This window comes from Tenrec ecaudatus (assembly GCF_050624435.1).
Source record: "Tenrec ecaudatus isolate mTenEca1 chromosome 16 unlocalized genomic scaffold, mTenEca1.hap1 SUPER_16_unloc_8, whole genome shotgun sequence".
Lineage (NCBI taxonomy): Eukaryota > Metazoa > Chordata > Mammalia > Afrosoricida > Tenrecidae > Tenrec > Tenrec ecaudatus.
Window position 1 is genome coordinate 1872092 of NW_027457661.1, and position 19946 is coordinate 1892037.

Here is a 19946-nt window from a genome sequence, read left to right on the forward strand (position 1 = left end):
AGAGAGTTGAGTAAGGGTCTGTTGTGTGGTGCTGGGGGGCCCATGCAGAGAATGGCCAGTGAAACCTTCTAAATCGATAGTGGATATTATCTGAACTTTGAAAGGTCTTCCAGCAGCCGTGTGGCAAACGCACTGTCATGGGGCAAGAGTGGAAAAGGAACAACCAAGTAAGAGACTGTTGCAATCGGTGGTTTTTCCTGATTGGGAATTTAGCCTACTAGGAGAAACTTACCTTGCACCACTGTCATTAACTTCCTGTCTTTTTTTCCAGTTCCCGTAACTGGACCTCCTGCTTGTCTCCTTGCTTACCCCTAACTGTGCTTCTTGGTCTCAGCAATTTTCTCTCCACCTTGTGCCCCAGTGTCCTGTGTTATCAGGAGCAGGAAGAAGGAAAGTTTCCGCCTCATTTCTGCTGCTCGTTGTATGTGGACAAGCTCCACTTTAGGGACGTGGGTAACTTCTTTGGGGATAATATACCTCTGAACCTACCTACCTCAGCTCTCTGTCAGTTCTTGGGAGCCCCCTGCCTGAAGACAATAGGATTTCTGCTCCACTTTCTTACTTACACCAAACTGTCCCTCTCCCCCTGGAAGAGGCCGATGGTGGCCCAGGACTGCTATGACTACGGGGTACACCTGCCTTATTCTAGGTTTCACTATTAGAAAGCTTCATCTGCAGAGCGAAGGCTTATTCTTCTATCTCTATTAAACTATATTTTAAACTATCTGCCTGATTTCTATGTGTCTCACAAGGAAATTCAAGCTCAGGTGGGAAATAAGGAATTAGTTTGGGGCTTCACATCCATAACAACTGAAATTTAGTGTCAATAATCTGCCTGTCAGTCTAGTTCTTCTAAGGGCTTTTGCTTTGCTCATAGGTCTTTCCAGACCTCTCTGTTGGTGGTCCATGTGGATTTTCACATATGGCCTTTTCCTTGATTTTTCCTTTGTCATATGACAGCATCTCTGAGTGGACTTCCCTAGGTGGCCTAACTCTGAAACTAGGAATTGGCCTTCCATTCACATCCTTCCTTCCATTACCTTTAGTCTGTCCCCTCCTGGGCTGAAGTAAGTGTTTTCAATCTACATGGCTAAGTCCCTCCCACTGACCAGCCCCAGAGGCTATTGAGCTATGAACGGCCTTCCTTGGAATGCAGAAAGAAAGAGCAACATGGCATGGTGGTTTCTAGAGTCCTACTTGGTCTCAACCATGCATCCTTTATCTGGTTCTAGTTTCTCAGCCTCTCTGTGCTTCTGTTTCCTCACATACCAAATGAGGGTAGAGGCAACAGCGCCTACCTCAGGTTTACATGGGAATGAAAATAATACCTAAACAACACTCAGCACAGTACCTCGCATATAATTGAAAGCTCGATAAATATTAGGTAACATTGGACAGGCCCTGTCCTCATGCACTTTCAGAGTTGAATTTGAATGTGGGTGGAAAGCGGTAGCAGGAGAGCAAGGAGGTCAAGAACTCCTCAAGAAGAAAGCCCATTTGTAGGCCACTGGACATCCCCTTACAGAAGGATCTTGGGGAGGAGATGAGCCAGTCAGGGTGTCGTGTAGCAATGATGGAACATACAACTTTCCTCTAGTTCCTAAATGCTTCCTCCCTCTTCCTCCCACTATCATGATCCCAATTCTGCCTTACAAATCTGGCTAGACCAGAGGATGTACACTGGCACAGATAGGAACTGGAAACACAGGGAATCCAGGGCAGATGATCCCTTCAGGACCAGTGGTGTGAGTGGCGATACTGGGAGAGTGGAGGGAGGGTGGGGTGGAAAGGAGGAACCGATTACAAGCATCTACATATAACCTCCTCCCTGGGGGATGGACAACAGGAAATTAGGTGAAGGGAGGTGTTGGACAGGGCAAGATATGACAAAATAATAATTTCTAAATTATCAAGGGTTCATGAAGGAGGGGAAAAAATGAGGAGCTGATGCCAGGGGCTTAGGTGGAGGGCAGATTTTAAACCAGAATGAATACATTTTTCTTTGTCTTGCTCATTAAAAACTTTTCCCCAGAGGTGAGGTGCTGTTTTCACAGACCTGCTTGGAAGCACAATGCAGCTGTTCTATGTGTGCCCCTAATTCCTGGCGCAACTCAGAAAGGCTTTCCTCCGGCATGTCTTTGATGACCGCTTCTATTTCAGCTCGAGCTTCAGGGGCTCCTGTGCACCTTGGCACACCCAGGGCACTGTCTCTCAACATCCCTCATGGCTGTCTTCTCCTTGACACGTTTCAAGAACGTCTCGGTTTTTTCGATTATGCGTTGTGCTGGCTCCCTCCTTCACAGCTCCAATTTTAATTTTGCAACTGTTATAATTATCTTTCTTCTGCTAAACTGTCACTGAAGACAGTGAACAGAAAACTCGGCTCAACTCAATGGAGACAATAAGGATAGCTATCATATCACATCAGCAAGGATTTCTCAGGGGCTATTAGCACAAGGTGTAAGGCCACTGACCCAACCTCCGCCATCTAAAAGAGTGATTCTCGACCTTCCTAATGCTGCGGCCCTTTCCTAGTTCCTCCTGTTGTGGTGACCCCGCAACCATACAATTATTTTCATTGCTACTTCATCACAACCCACAGGTTGAGAGCCGCTGCTCAAAAACTGGGTCATCTACTCTGTCTTTGCTGGGCGTTGGATTTATTTCCCATCTTCCCCTCCATCCTTTTTGATTGAATTAGTCATGGAAATACATGAAAAAATATAAGCTGGGGTCTTGTCACTAGGGTTCTGACTGTCTCCATACTCTAGCGAAGGTATTTCACTTTTGGAGACTGCTAGTACTTTCCAGGGAGCAATGTAGTTCTCCCCACCTGCACTCGTTCAGGAGCCCCGGCTGCATACTGGTTACACCCTGGGCTGCTAGCCGTATGGTCGATAGTTCAAAACCACCAATGGCCCCAGGGCAGAAAGGCAGTGCTTCCTTCTCCTGCTCCCCGGAGCTAGCATGGACTTGATGGCAGTGAGGTTGGGTGTTCTGCTCTCCCCGCATGCACCCACTCTCTGTCCCTGTCCCCGTCCCTGTCACCGTCCCTGTCCCTCACACGTGCACATCTCTGGGAGCTGCAGTCATTCCGTAGATGAGGGTGCTTCAGGACGTTCACAGACACACGAAATTGAAAGACCAAAGAAATTGTCCACCAACTCTTGGAAGGCTGCTCATATGTACGAATAGCAGGTGAAAGGTGAGGGGATGGAATAAATGGTGGGTGCCCTGCAGTGGTGACACGGAGTAGCTGTCCCTGGGAAGGCACAACCATAAAGCTTAAAACATTTCTGGGTTGAGGGACCAAGCTTAGAAGCTCCTGGAAAACATACAGGAGGAGACAGCCATGAGGAATAATGAGCAGGAGAGACAGGGGTGATGGCTTGTCAAGCTTTACCAGGCTTCTAAAGAGCTGGAACTGAAATAGAAGTCGCCAGCGAAGACAAACCAGAGGAAAGACAGTTTCACTATCGTTTGGTTGATTCAAATCTTGAGCTTTTAATCCAGGGGAAGGACTTGGAGCAGCAGTTCTCAACCTGTGGGTCGTGACCCCTTTGGGGGTCAAACAACCCTTTCACAGAGGTCGCTCAAGACCATCAGAAAACACATGGTTATAGGAACTGAGACACAGCTCTGTCTCCAGGCAGGTCCGCCCGCATAGACTGTTACCCATGCTACACCATGCTTCACGACAAAGTTTCATTTAATTGTTATTAGAAATAAATATTTCACAATCTATAATTACATATTGTTTTGTGATTATCACTATGCTTTAATTATATTCAAATTTTGCCCATGAAAATACATCCTGCATATCAGATATTTACATTATGATTCATAACAGAAGAAAAATAAGTGATGAAGTAGCAACGAAAATAATGTTGTGGTTGGAGATCACCACAACATGAGGACCTGTATTAAAGGGTCGCGGCATGAGGAAGGCTGAGAACCACTACCTCAGAGGCATTCCACTGAATTCCAACCTGGCCTCGCACTGAGCACGTTGCTTACATATTCAGTGTAAGTCCAGTGGTCTTACTTGTAGCAGAAATTTCTGACAAATCCAGACGATTTACTAACTGCCAGTACCAGTTTATGGTATGCTACAGGCGGATTCAACAGGGATCAAAAGTAGAGTAACTGCCTGTGTCGTTTTTAATTTTCTCGGGTTCCATTTGAGTAAAAGGCTTGTAAGTTACCCGGGGACCAAATGCCCCTGGTGCCTCTACTAGGGGTAGAATGTTCAGGGAGGGTTCAGGGCTGGGACAATAGTGACCTGAAGTCCAGGATCCCTTAGGGCAGGGGTCCTCAAATTGTTTACACAGGGGGCCAGTTCATTGTCTCTCCGACCGTTGGAGGGCCAGAATATGGTTTTCAAAAAACCTATGGTCAAATTCCTATGCACACTGCACGAGTCGGCTGCTAAGCAGGACAGGCAGTGGCAGCAAAAACACCCCGAGGGTGGGATAAATGGCATCGCGCCACATGTGCCCCATGGACCACAGTTTGAGGACGCCTGCCTTAGGGGTTCCTGGGTGCACTGGGGATGAAGGTCACCTACTGCTCCTCAAGAGGAGAAATGCTCTAAGTCCTGGCATCTCCGCCCACTTTCCCGGCACTCTACCGAACTGTTCCCGGTGAATCACGGTTGGAAGGGAAAGCGTACCATTCTCTGCCCACCATTCTCCTTTCTCAAAATGATACTGTGGCCAAATAGAGTTGCAAAGTGAATCTATCAGCTTTTGTTTGCCCAGCCTCTCTGTATCAACTCTATCCCAATTGCACACGATTCATGCAAGGGGGCAATTCCGGAGCATCAAGCTGCTAAGTCCCATCTAGAAAGCACAAAACAAGGAGGCGATTGACAGCTTGCTGCCTCCAGGTCAATAACCCCCACTTGAGAGCGCACCCCTGGGTTGCCCTGAATCTCATGCCTCGGCCCGAGGGAAGGCGTCAAGGACTAGTCGCCGAGGGCGACCTTTAGGTCCAACCATTTTTCTGGACAACAGGCTAGGAGGACCACTGCTTGGGATGGCCCCAAGGCCCTCCAAGACGCCTGCTGGCGGGGCTGATGCTCAAATCTCTGAAGGGAAGGGACACGTGGCAGCTCAGGGAACCTTAAGGGAAATTGGAATTTCTGGCTGGAACATCATGGCAGAGGAGCTGTGTATTAAGTAAGAGCTGTCCCCAAAAGTGCCTGAAGCAGCATAGCTGAAAGCCTAAAGGTAACAGTGACTCCACCTAGGCTTCCGAATGCCATTGGCCTAAGCCTGGGCCACGGAAAACCAGCCTGTAAGAAGGAACAAACCAAATCTGGAAGAACACTAGCCCTATAACGCCTCAAGTTTTAAATTTAGGAAGTAATTTTTTTTTTGGTTTTTATTCTTTACTTTCATAGTTATCAATATATATGGCATTCAAAATATATTTTAAAAGCATAAAATTTTCAGTGTTTTTGAAATGTGACCAAATTGTCACATTTATAATTTGGGTACCAGATACGTTTTCATTAAGAATTATGACAATTTTGTGCTTGGCGTTATAGGGCTAGAGCAGCTTGTTTGAAAAACCAGGAGAAAGGCAAAGGGAATGGAGGGGAAAAGGGAAACTTTTGGCTCCCGGGACCAGGCAGGGCTAACTCCCAGGCCTCTTCACCCAGCTCCCTAGGCAGCGCCCTTCCACATGTTTGGACTGGTGGGTGCCATCTTGGCCATGGTCACAGATCCTGTTACCTCTCGGCTACAATGGCGACTGTGTAGGATCTCTGGGAAAAGCTGAAACAGCTTTGACAAGAGTGAAGCCATTTGGGGCTGACAGAAGCCACCATGAAAAGAAAATAAAGTAGCTAGGAGGTGTAAATGAACTAGCTGATATTGGGGAGGTAGGCTGTGCAGACGTCGCCCAAGGGAATGTCATGAAGGAAATGGGTGTTCAGAAGGCTTGCGAGAACGACCAGAGCAGTTTTGGTTCAACTAAGAATGGCTAACCCTAATATCCTGCTTCTCACTCGCCTAGTCCTGAGGAAGTATTCAGGTACCTACTGTACAAAACAGTGACATTGGAAAAATCAGTGCCTTGAGAAGCCCAGGAGAGGCAGACGAGCCACCACTAGAGAGAACGGGCCTAGTCCTTGCCTAGAAAAATCGAAGCTACAGACAATAATGCTCGAAGCTGAATAAAGGTGTCCAGGCTCTGTTTCACTTGACCCCAAAGAGCCCATGCTCACTCTCCATGTAGGGAGCCAGCCAGTAAATTTCTAGGTGGACAAAGGGGTCACCTTCTTGGTTTCAGAAAAGACTACAGGTGCCTTGTCAAAAGGAAAGGCCATTACAGGGGCCCCAGGGCAGACCCAAGCACACCCATGGACAACGGCCAGAATAACAGATTTAACACAAGAGACAGTTACACACACTCTCCTTCCTGGTAATGCCTCAATGCCCCTTTCCCCTAATTGATCGTTACTTATTATGAAAAATGGCAGCCATAATTACTTTCTCATCTGCTACAACCACCTTACCACTTGAACTTGAAAAGCCAAAAGTTTTGCTCACCGCTCCAATGTCAGAGTGATATGTGTTTTATCAAGGAGCAGAAGAGACCTCCTCAAAGGAACTTCTTGATAAATCGCTAAAAGATATTCCTTTTATTTGGGCAGAGAACAACCTGCCAGACCTTTCTGAACTTCAGGTGCCTGGGGTCGTACAACTTCTGAGCTCAGCTACACTGGTGTGTCAAGCTAACCCTACTCCCTGTATAGCAAAGGTGGGTATTTCTGTTCCCATTTGCAGACTAAAGAGGACAGGCATTTGGGTCCTCTGCAAGTCCACATGGAATGCTCCCCTGCTGCCCATGCAGAAGCCGGGAACTGAGGACTTCCAACCGGTGCAGGTTCTCAGAGAGGCAAATGAGAGGATAGAAACTGGCCACCCCACGTGCCAAACCCCGAGACCCTCCTGAGTACTATTCCGTCAAACTGAATTTGTTATACTGTTTTGGACTTAAAGGATGCTTTGTTCTCCATACCCGTGTCCCCTGCACATCAACCCAGTGAAGACTTACAGGGACACAAGGAGATACACCCCCAAGCCACCTTGCTCCAGTATGCAGATGACCTCCTCCTGGCCTCCGAAACCCTGGAGGAATGCCAACGGGCTACCAAGGACCTGATAATAGTCCTTGGCCCATTGGGGTACAGGGTATCTGCAAGAAAGGCTCAACTGTGTGTCCATAAAGCTGTATACCTAGGCTACCAACTGGAGGAGGGAAAACGGACCTTGTCCCCCAGCCGCACTGAGGCGATCCTCAAAATCCCAGTCCCTGAGACTAAGAGGCAGTTGCAAGAGTTTCTAGGAGCTGTGGGGTACTGTCCATTGTAATTTGGGATTTGCAAAAACAACGAAACCCCTATATGCAAGTACTGGGGAAAGGAAAAAGAACTTAAATGGACTGAAGTAGAACAACAAGCGTTTGAATCCTTTAAAAAGTCGCTCATATGGGCAACCTCTCTTGCCCTACTAGACATAGTAAAGCCCTTCCCATTGTCTATGTGAGGCCAGAGGCACAGCAAAAGAAGTGCTAACTGAGAACTTGCGGCCATGGAAGAGACCTGTGGCCTATCTTTCAAAGAAACTGGACTCTGTAGCTGCAGGATGGCTGAGCTGCATGCGAGCTGAGGCTGCCACGGCCATCCTAGTCATAGAAGCTAGGAAGCTTACACTGGGACAGGATATTGCTGTGGTAGGGGGACCTATGGTTGAACCACTCCTAACCAGTCCCCCGGACCGGTGGATCTCGAATGCCAGGACTATACCACAAATCCCCAAGGTAGTGGCTGTGACCATGCCATCCCCAGTGTTACAGCCACAACCTACATACTCAGAAAATGATCTAAAGATAAGGCAAGAGCTGGCCTGCCAAAAAGACTGGGAGCATCCAGGGTGGCTGCTCCATCCTGATGGAAGAAGATTCATGCCAGAAGCTCTGGGAGAGATCTGATTCAAGGACTACATGAAGGTATGCATTTGGGATCCTCTCTAAACTGTCTCAGTTGCTTCTCAGGCCCTTTTACATACCCAGGCTTGGACACTGGGTGGCAGATGTCACCCACCGTTGATTGCACTGTGCTCGGGTAAATAATCCCAGAAAGAAAAGGAGCAACCCCAACCACGAGCTCGAGGTCGTAGTCCTGGAGAATTCTGGGAGGTGGAGTTTATGGATATCAAACTTAGAAAGTATGGCTACCGATATTTGCTGGTGTTCGTAGACACCTATTCTGGATGGGTGGAAGCCTTCCCAACCAAGAAGGAAACTGCTGCCACTGTGTGTAAATTATTAGTAACTAAAATCGTCCCTAGATTTGGCCTTCCCACCACCTTGGGGGTCCAACAATGGCCCAACATTTATTGCTCAAATTACTAAAGTCTTAGCAATGCTTCTAAATATTAACTGGAAGCTCTTCAGGGCAAGTAGAAAAAAATAAACAGAACCCTAAAGGAATTGTTCGTTAAGTTGCACTTAGGACCTGGTGAGAACTGGGTTGATCCTTACTTTACCTTTTGCCCTACTTCAAGTCTGAAGCACTCCCTATGTGAAAAGCATGTCCCCATTTGAATTTATGTTTGGCAGACCTTCCCCAAATCCTCCCAACATTGAAGGAAGTAGAAATAATGGAAGTCACTAATCGTTCCCTCATCGAGTGCCTGCAGGCTGTGCAACAGGTGAGAGACAAATCATCTGCTCTGACACCTTCATTTTGGGCCTAACCAAGGGAAAGGGAACAGGCAGCCAACAACGTGCAACCAGGAAACTGGACATGGGTAAATAAGCACCAACCTGACACCTTAGAACCTAGGTGGACTGACCCATACCAGGTGATACTTACAACACCAACTGCTGTTAAAATAGTGGGGAGGGGGCCGTGGATTCATCAGTCATAAGTTAAAAAAAAAAGCCCTCCCTGAGCATATCCTGAAAAGATGGACACCCAGAAAGACGGAAAATCCCTCAAAATTAAGGCTTTACAGAACTTAATTGTTTTTCTCCGAGTATTGCTGATAGAACCCAGTGTTTCCCCCAAGTACAAACACATCTGTGGACTGCTATTCTAACCTCCAGCAGTGAATATGTAACCTCTTATACTGGGTATGACCCCCTGTTTTCATTTTGATTTGTTTGATTTGCTAGGAAAGAATTGGCATTCTGGATCCTTTAAAGGTAAAGGGCACAATGGGACCTATATTGGAATCCCGTCCTATGGGTGCGGAATACCCTCTATAGAAAGAAGGCTCCAAACAAACCATGTCTATATATGCCCGGCTCATGGACTCCCTAACTGCCAAGGGGAGGGACATTACCATTGTGCAGCTTGGGGTTGTGAAACTATCATTTTCAGGGTGGAAACTTGTTAAAGATGACCCTATTATTTTTACAAGAATGAGACTCAAGTCGGAAGGGTTTGATCCCACTACGTGTATGGTTTCCAAATGTAGCCCAATAAGAATTGGATTCAAGCGTTATTGGGTTCACTGGGAAAACATGGGGAATTCAACATTATGTAAATGACAGAGATCCCGGGACAACCTTTTCTATCCAGCAAAGTAAAATATGGCAACCTGCCATCCGTACAAAGGCCCAAACCTCGGGATAAATCCTGAAGAGCCACAACTGGTGTCATTAAGATTCCTTTGCCGCACCCTCCAGACTCTCCAGTAACTTTCCCGTTTACTGCCAGCCCAACTCACAGGGCCCTTCTCATTCAGGAGCCACCTCAAGGTTCTGTGTTTGATTCTCGGGATGCTATATTCCAATTTATGAACTCAAATCCTCACCTCACAGCTGATTGTTGGCTTTGTCTGAACCCAGCTTCCCCTTACTATGTAGGCACAGGTACAAATAGCACTATTGGTACAGAGTGTAATCCAATTAGAAATGTTAGTGAAAAGGATTACACGAAGCAGCAGTCTATAGGTGATGTTAGTATGGACTCAAGTCTAAGCTCACTTTAAAAGATTTGCAAGGGCAAGGACTGTGTTTTTATTCATCTAAGTATCCCTTTAATATATCAAGATATCGAGATTTTTGCCTTCAAGCTGTTCCCATTGAACCAAATGTTGATCCTAATTTGTTATCTGCTCCAATGAGTACTTTCTTTACTTGTTCCACAGGACGAACACCCTGTCTCTTTTCCCCAGTATTAGTAGCGGACCCGGGTATTTGTGTGCTAGTGCATGTTAGTCCTCAAGTGTACCTGTGTTCTGGTGAAGGAGGTGTAGGGATAACTTTGGAATTTCCGGATGAGTTCAAAGAGCCCCAGTATTGGTCCCACTGGTAACAGGGCTTGGGATTATGGGATTAGCTGCAGTCGGGTCAGTTGCTTTAATACAAGGAAACTTAAACTATCAGACTCTTAGTCAGCAAATTGCTTTAGATCTACAGGGATTAAAAAAAACCTGTCTCCCATTTAGAAAGATCCCTAGACTCCCTTGTAGCAGTTGTGTTGCAAACCCGGCGAGGGCTTGACTTGCTCTTTTGGAAACAAGGAATGCTGTGCACAGCATTGGGAGAAACTAATTCTATGCAAAGCATTCGGGAATCAATAAAGATAGATGAGCCCTGGTTAGGAAAGGATTAGAACAAAGAGTCAAGAAAAGAAATGGAGGAACCCATTGGTTTGAAAAGCTACTTAATTGGTCAGCCTGGCTAACACCCTATGAACGGCCCTAGCCGGCCCCTAATCCTCCTCCTGCTAAGCCTCACATTTGGCCCAGTAATAACCAATAAGCTAGTGGCATTCCTTACACAGAAAGTACAAGCCACAAAACTCTTAGTGCTGAGCCCACCATACACTGGGCTGGCTACCGAAGATTCAATGATTTGAACTTGGCTAAGAACAGGAGAGAATATAGCAGCTCTGGGAAAAGCTTAAATAGCCTTGACAAGAGAAGTCATTTTGAGCTTTCAGAAGCCATTATGAATGGTAAATAAACTAGCTATGAACTGCCAATGAACTAGCTGATACTGGGGAGTTAGGCTGTGCAGACGTAGCCCAAGGGAACGTACAGAAGGAAATGGATGTTCAGAAGGCTTGCGAGAAGGACCAGAGCAGTTTTGGTTCAACTAAGAATGGCTAACCACAATACCCGCTTCTGAGCTCTGCCTGCTTGCACACCTGCACATTGCAAAAGTATAAAAACCTTTGGAAAATTAGACTGGGGGGGCCGCTCAGTCTCCCCTCAAGAGAGCAGATGGTCTGGTCCCTGCGCAGGAAATGAAACTTGTTCCGCTGAACTTTCCGGCAGTCTGGGCGGTTTGCTGTCTGGGAATGGAGTGTAGCTACAACAGACACAGGTGGTGCCATTCTGCCTGAGAGTGGAGTCACGTGGCTGGGAAAATGGAGGCCGCAGGTTGCGGCCTAGCCGACAGCCAGCCTGGAGCCGGCCACCCAGCCAGAGTCCTGCCCAAACCAACAGGGTGGACGCAGGCGCCCCCAGGCCTGCTGCTTGCCGGAGCCGCGGCACAACGCTGTGTCCCAGTCTTGGCACAACAGACTCCATTTTGAGTCCTGCACCTCCATCTTAGCTCTCAAGGCTGAACCCTAACCGACCTCCCCTCCCCTGCTCAACCCCAAATTCCTGGAACCAGCTCGTCCCAAAGCCAGAATGTTTTCTGAAGATATGGTCACTCCATCCTTCCTTGACATATAGATAAGATTAACGACCTTCTCCCTTCTGAAGCACCTGTGCGTGCAGAACCTCCCCAGCTATGATCCTCCCCAGCTGTGCCTGCCAACAGTGGGCATAAAAACGCCGCCAGGATTTTTTCCCCCGGCGCAGCTTCAATAGCTCAATATCCTGAGTTGCTGAACCCGCCCGCAAGCTTCTCAATAAAGCCTGCTTCTAAAACTTCGTTAATTGGGTCTTTCATTCTGTTTTCACATCCAAATAGACCTTGTGTTTTGGTGCCAAAAACCCGGGATAGGTGTGTGGCTCCCCCCTTCTTTTGGGGTCCCCTAAGAGCCACCCATCTTCCCCAAATCTCCAGAACCTTTAGGCGCGGCGCTTGCCTACGTTCAAAATCAGTCTATGGCTGCCCTGATGAGTCTCTCCCTCTCACTCAGACCTTGTGAAAGAAAAGACTTGTTTTTCTCTCCCAAGTTGCCTGGCCCTAGTCCCAGCTTAACAACCACGCACATTGGCTTCCGACGGGCATTTTTGATTTCAACGTTCTACAGGACCTGGACAATTTCTGCAGGAGGAGTGGTAAGGATTCTGAAGTCCCCTATGTGCAGGCTTTTTGGGACTTGCCTTCCCGCCCTGACCTCTGTAGCCATTGTTCCGCCCGCCAAATACGGTTAGCTCTATCTCCTCAGCAGAAAGAACCTGCCATTCAAACCCCAGAAGAGCCAGCCAAGCTCCTCAGCGCGCCTCTCCCGCTGCCCTATCAGTCTCCCCCGCCCGCTGCGCCACCCCATCGCTCTCTCCTGTCCTCACCGCTTGCCTTTCATACCCGCTCCCACAACCCTCCAGCTGCCCTTTGTCCATTAACAGAGGTTGCAGGTGTATAGGGACTCGTTCAAGTCCACGTCCCTTTTTCCTTAAAGGACCTGTCGCAGATAGAGACCCGCCTGGGCTCTTTCTCAGCAGACCCCTCTAAGTTTATTAAAGAATTTACCTACATTTCCCAAATGTATGATTTAACCTGGCATGGCATCCAAATTATCCTTGCTTCTACCCTTACTGCCGAGGAACGTACACAGACAAAAACCACGCTATCGACCCAAATGTCCCCTTGGGGGCGCATGCCATCCCAATAGAGGACCCCAGTTGGAGTTACCAGCCCGGCCGGGCGTCTGATCTTCCTTATAGAAACCTCATGCTCAGTTACCTCATTAGAGGTCTGGAAACAGTCTCCAACAAGGTTGTCAACTATGACAAACTGAGAGAAGTTACTGCTCTTTTTCTTAACCGCCTCCAGGAGGCACTCACAAAGTACACTCGTTTAGACCCAGGGTCTAAAAAGTGGGGCCTCTATTTTGGCCTCTCACTTCACCTTCCAGTCAGTCCCTGACATCAGAAAGAAAAGCTAAAGAAGGCTGAGGAGGGCCCTGAAACCCCTATACAGGATCTGGTAAAAATGACATTTAAAGTTTTCAACGCTTGGGAGGAGCCAGCTGAGGCCACATGCCAGGTGAGGGTCCAACAGATGGTTAGCCTCCATTCCCAAGCCCTGGTAGCAGCCCTAAGGCCGGCAGGCAATCCCGTCCATCGCCACGCTCCCCAGGGGAGCTGGCACCTACCGCCAGGAGCCTGCTTCAAATGTGGCCGGGTAGGCCACTGGGCAAAAGTTTGCCCCAATCCCAAGCCTCCTACCAAGCCCTGCCCGCAGTGCAAACAGCCAGGCCACTGGAAGTCGAACTGCCCGACCCTGGCTCTGCCACCGGCTCTGCAAAGCCGAGGTGCCGAGATCCTGGAAACTCCAGACACATAGCTGCAAGGTATGGAGCTGCTGGGGTTCATGGACTGAAGAGGCCCTGGCTCCTCGACTCTGGTAACCCTCGCCGAGCCCAGGGTTGTGCTCCAGGTAGCGGACTACCTTCTCCATTTCGCCCTCTCACTCAGGCCCTACTTCCCCTTCCCTGGTCTCGGTTATGGGAATAGACAGGCCCCCCTCCCACTCTGCAGATCCTGTTACTGACTTAGCCCAACAACTTTCCCGCTCCTAGCTCAGTATGCTTTTTACCTCCCACTTACACTCCAACTTACACTGATCAGGAAAACACCCAGTATTGCTCTCTTCCTCAACAAAAATGGTGGGTACACAAATAGAACTTACTCATTCTCCCAAAGTTACAAGAGGAAACAATCATCACCAATATTCACAATTCTCCACACATCGGGCCAAAAGCTCTCTACACGTTTCTAACCCCATATTTCACCCCCACTGGACTATGGAGTACTATCAACACAGTACATGCAAAATGCAACATCAGTGCCCTCTCCAATAGCCAGAAAGCTCAACACCCTCATAAACAGCTCCACCAGATGTAAGGGCACCTACTGGGACAGGACTGGCAGATAAACGTTACCCACATGCCAAAGCATAAGCGGTTTAAATATCTCCTCACTATGGTGAACACATTTTCAGGATGGATCAAAGCCTTTCCCACCTCCTCTGAGAGTGCAAGCATAGTCGCCACTCACCTTCTTCAAGACTTCATTACTCGTTTTGGCCAGCCTGCTTCAATTCAGTCGGACAATGGTCCAGACTTCATATCTATGGTGCAGCAGGCAGTTTGCGCCTCACTGGGCATCTGCTGGAAACTCCACTCAGCCTACCACCCCCAGTCTTCTGGTAAGGTTGAACGAGCTAACGGTCTCATAAAACAACAGCTCACCAAACTCTCCCTAGAACTGCAACTTTCTTGGCCTCAACTATTACCCTTTGCTCTTATACTCGCCTTGGCGCAGCCCCTCAGGAGCCGTCCGGCCTCAGTCCTTTCAAAATACTCTACAGACAACCTTTCCTTTTCTCGCCTCTTCCTGCAACCGATTGCCCTCTGCTAGCTTTTTACCTTCCATACTTGTGCTTGCTCCACAACCTTCTTAGACAACACGCCAACTCTGCCATCCCTGAACCCTCTCTGACCTCTGCTGATCACCAAAAACCAGTGCATCCTGGAGATGCTGTGTTAATTAAATCCCTTGCACCCAAACCCTTAGCACCCCGGTGGAAAGGCCCTTACACTGTCCCTTACCACTCCCTCAGCAATCAAGGTTCTTAGACTAGATTCCTGGGTACATTTGTCCCAAGTCCAGATGGCAGTAAACTCTGACCATGGCTCCCAGTGGTCTGCTCTGTCTACTGGTCCTATGTCTCTCTGCCTCACTCACCTCACCAAGCCAGCCAGCTAAACCTAGTATAATTTCCCCTTTAGCCTGGCGATTTTACTTGACTGAAAACTATACCAATTACGCCTGCACTAAGTGTTATGATTATTTGCTGGCCACCGCTAACTGCCCACCCACAGGGGGCAGAGCACGCATATACTTAAATTTCACTGATTTTAAAACGCTTCCTGTATGACCAGAAGGCAACTACCCAATGTGCAAAAAAGTGAATGCAGAAAAATGTAGGGTGTCCTTGGTCTTCCTGCCAGATACATTACCTTTCCCTTCGTCCCCAGGGATGATTCTACTACCATCAATCTAAATACACTCTCACAATCCCAGACCCCTGGGATAGCCGGTGGACGTCTCCGGTTCCAGGAGCCTAGTGCACCACTCGCGGAGAGAAATTTCTGGACGCCAAACTGTATGTATGGAGGTCGCTACTCCAGGTCCAATCCACCATCCACCGTAATATTCAGATCCAAGACCTTCAACTCACTAACTAAATTTCTAAACCTTCTGAGTCTCCCTTCTCCTGGCTCACCCTCCTTCAGCAGGGACTGGCCATCGCCACTTTGCTGGACTAGGCAACCTCTCCACCTGCTTCATGTGTGCGGCCCTAGAACGCCCTCCTCTGGTAGCAGTACCAGGTCCTGCCCTGTCATTTTCATCCAACGTAAAGACCACAAAAGCCATAACCATCCCCAACGTCCCTCTGTACATCCAACCAGAAAACACTCAAGTGCCCTTTTGCTACTCCAATCCATCGACACAGACATGTAATGTCACCCAAATCCCCTCCAAACCACTAACAGGCCCAGAAAAAATTTTCTTTTGGTGCAACCATACACTCACTATGCATATAAACATCAGTTCTACCTCTACCCGTCACTCTGGTTCCACAGCTCCCTATATACACTCCGGCTGAGTTCCAGGACAAATACATCCAAGTATACAGTCGTCAAACTAAAAGAGCAGTTTTTCTCCTGATAGCAGTGAGAATCTCCTTCGCCTCAGCAGCAATTGCAGTAGGACTCAGCGGCGGAACCCTTGGACACTATCATCACAGCAGACAAGTTAACCGCATGCTTCCAGCTGGCAGTCGATGCTTCTGCCAAGTCTCTAGCCTCCCTGCAAAGACAAATAACCTCTGTTGCCCAAGTTGCCTTGCAGAACCACCGCGCTTTACACCTCATCACGGCTGAAAAAGGAGGAACCTGCCTCTTCCTCCAGGAGGAAGGCTGTTATTATATCAATAAACTGGGGATTGTGGAAACTAGAGTCCAGATCCTCAACAAGCTAAACCGAGAGCTGCAAAACAACAGATTCAGAACAGATGGATCTTCCTCCTGGTGGAACTCTTCTCTGTACTCCTTCCTAGCCCTCATACTAGGACCCATAATTTTAGTTATAATTTTGCTCTTAATTGCTCCTTGTCTCATCCACCTCCGGCAAAGTCGACTCCGCGAAATTACCCGTATAGCAGTTCACCAGCAATACCAACCTCTCCACCCTGTGCTAGGCCACAACTGTCAGTACTCTGCCTGAAAAGCCCCTCCCCTTGCTTTTTACCCACTACCCACAGGAAGCAGTTACAGAAACGGTTACATCCCTTTTCCCTATAGGGCACAGTCTAAAATGTCCGGTCTTGGCACAACAGACTCCATTTTGAGTCCTGCACCTCCATCTTAGCTCTCAAGGCTGACCCCTAACCGACCTCCCCTCCCCTGCTCAACCCCAAATTCCTGGAACCAGCTCGTCCCAAAGCCAGAATGTTTTCTGAAGATATGGTCACTCCACGCGTCCCTGACATATAGGTAAGATTAACGACCTTCTCCCTTCTGAAGCACCTGTGTGCGCAGATCCTCCCCAGCTTTGATCCTCCCCAGCTGTGCCTGCCAGCAGTGGGCATAAAAACGCTGCCAGGATTTTTTCCCCCTGCGCGGCTTCAATAGCTCAATAACCTGAGTTGCTGAACCCGCCCGCAAGCTTCTCAATAAAGCCTGCTTCTAAAACTTCGTTAATTGCATCTTTGATTCTGTTTTCACGTCCAAATAAACCTTATACACTGAGCCTCGAGAAGGCTTTGGGAGTCAAAATCCTCCCAGCCTCCAGGCAGCAGCGTCCCAGCCCCCTCACAAATGCAGCCCGGGAAGGCAGGCGAATTCCCGGGAAAGCAGGCACGTCATGTCCCGCACACCAGCAAGAAACGGCGCAAAGACGGACACCAGCAAGAAACGGCGCAAAGACGGACACCAGCAAGAAACGGCGCAAAAGACGGACACCAGCAAGAAACGGCGCAAAGACGGACACCAGCAAGAAACGGCGCAAAGACGGACACCGTGAATTCAACCCAACAATTCTCCTGAGGGTGGTGAGGTAAAAGGAGCCCAGAGGGGCCCCCAATCCGTGAGACCAACATGGGAGGGCCCACTCCTGGGGCCGGCTTGCCTCATAGCTCCGAATCACACAGCACCGCTTCTTTTCGACCTCTCCGGGGACAGGTGTGCCTCGGTCCTCGGCTCCACGCGAGAAACAGCTCACGCCGAGGCCTGGTTTGGGATCCCCGTGAGTTTTATGAGCGGTTAGGGAGGCGTGGTCGATGACGTGGGTCGACCCCATTGGCTGAATTGTTGAATTGAATTCACCTGGCCTAGGTGAGCCAATGCAGGTACAGCCCCACCCAGGTATAGCTCCCCCTCCTGGCTGGAAACCTGAACTTCTGAGCATGCAGTGAGCCACTGCTTCATGAGCCGGTAGCTTGGACCTCTGAGCATGTGTAATAGGCCTGCCAGTCCCTATGCTAGCTCCCTAGCAGGTTTTCCAGCCAAAGGTCTGCCTTCTGGAGCTGTTCTACAGAAAGCACTTAGTTCCTGACCCCTATGCATTCGGGGTAATGGATGCCCTCGCTTCCTTGCTTGCTTCTATGTCATTCTGGAATGGTCCTTGTTTCACAGGTCGGCGAGGTCAGGAATTCTGGGCTGGTTGGCTACCAAGCACAAAATAAATAGCCAACAGATTGAAATCTCAACCCCTATATTGGTTTATTATCGACCACACAAACTTGTCTTCTGGAACTTCCCTCCTAAATTTCTGAACCCTTGAACTCCTTGACACATGTACTTGGAAAGCAAGGATTCCAAACTCTGATCACCATATCTGACTGCTCCCCCAGTCCCTCTGCACTGTCAACCAGCAAAGTCGGGCCTCTCCATTTCTCAGAAGCTGCAGATTGTTACGTGACATCACCCTGTGTTTAAATGTTAGTGATTATGCCACTTAAAAAACAAATGTGTGAGCCAACTGGGGGCAAACAAGACTCGTTTCAAACACCAGCTCTGTCTCCTCTAAGGGCCCGTGTACAACTGCGACAACACAACAGTGGGTCCTGCTGGGTCTCCATTAGCATCTGGGAGGAAGGTTATTTATTACAGGGAATCCTACCTTTGTCCCTTGGTGTTAATTGCAGACTCACTGGGTGACGGATTGTATCTGACACGCACCACGTTTGCCGCAGCAAACACCAACACTTTGTCAAACTCCGTTTGGTATTGCTCCATCCCTCCATTATTCTCCCTAATGACAAAAATAATTAACACATTCATATAAAAGCACAGGATGAGGAAAGCTTTAATTTATGCATCTAGTTCAGGGTCATCCCTCTTATCAATATATGACAATCTAATGAGGCTTAATTAAAAAGTAGCAGTGAAGCAATTTAGGAAACTGAGGGATTGTCACGAGTCCTGGTTGTGACAGCATGTTTTGTGCACCATGGAAGATAACAGATTTGTCTTCTGTGGTATCTCATATCCATCATCCTCAAACTACCTGCTCTTAGGGGTAGAGAGAGCGAGCTTGTCTTTGAAAAAAGTGCCTGGGTTTGGTAGCCGCTCACAGGATGGCAGGTGTAATGTATTATGAGAAATTAACAAATTTCTGAGAAGATGGCTATTGGAAGGTCTGGCTGGAGGGCAAGGTCATGGCCCTGAAGGATTCAGGATCCAGAAGTCAAGTCAGAACTGGATGCCAGAGACTTTCTCAATCCAGCCCTCTTTGCCCCTCCCCTAAGGCCAATACATTTCTAAGGGTTATGGATTCTACTTCAGAATCTTTCTCAAACCCAGGGTCCTCTTCACCATTATTGTCTAGACCTGGTCACCTCTTGCCTTATAAATAAAAATATGGGTTTATTGTAAGTCTGGGTCTGTTAGGTTTCTCGGGTGGGAAATGTCTCGGTCCTTGGCTACACACTGGAAAGAAATTCACACCAAAGCCTGGTTGGTAATCTGAGTGGGTTTATATACATGAGAGAAGAAGGTTCCGGCGTTACACTAAACTGAACACGGGCACCCTCATGACACTGCACACTCAGCCCTGCTGAGTGGAAGGCAGAGAAGCAGCTGAAGGGAAGGGGCGGTGGTGTCCAGATTCCAGCCTTTTAAGGGCTTTCAGCTGGGAGGCGTCAAGTAAGCTCTCCTGGCTTGGGCTTAGCCCGCATTGGCTTCCAAGCTCCTGTAGGGGGCCCCCTAAGCATGGAGAGGAACAACCCCTTGTCTTGCTACCTAACCGGTTTACATTCCTGCATGGCTACATTGAGATGGAACTAGCCCCTTTAGACAGCCTGAGGGGTTCACCAGGAGACACGGGCCCCAGTGTTCCCTGTGACCACCTTAAACCTTAAACTACTGTTGGAGTTTATATTACCTGTGTGGGTCTGTGGGCATGGGACGTTTCCATGCCAGAGACCTGAAGTTACACAAATAGGCATCCAGAACAGAACTCATACAGGCTCTAATAAGATGCTCGGATGCTTCTCGCTAGGATGAGAATTTAACGAAGTGTGTGAGCAGTTCAGATCTTGTAAGGGAGAACAGGTCAGTAGGGTATCCAGAGAAGAGAGCAAAGGTCAGGGGAAAGGGAGGGGGCCCACAGACATCTGTGCTCTGTGTTTGGCCACAAGACAAGAAACCGGGTCTCCTTGCAAAAGAAAGCAGAACAGCAAGTCCCTCAGAACTACGACATTTTTAAACATGACCTATACAACACTCGGCT

At 48.4% G+C, this 19946-nt stretch overlaps 1 protein-coding gene across 4 annotated transcripts in view; it reads right to left on the minus strand.

The window, feature by feature from the left end:
* LOC142435948 (thyrotropin-releasing hormone-degrading ectoenzyme-like) overlaps nucleotides 1-19946 on the minus strand; it is a 320548-nt gene that overhangs the window by 16259 nt on the left and 284343 nt on the right. For all 4 annotated transcript variants that reach the window (XM_075539972.1, XM_075539971.1, XM_075539974.1 and 1 more), the window contains one exon: nucleotides 18336-18467. In XM_075539972.1, coding sequence (XP_075396087.1) covers nucleotides 18336-18467 — 132 coding nt within the window. The remainder of the gene's footprint in view (nucleotides 1-18335; nucleotides 18468-19946) is intronic.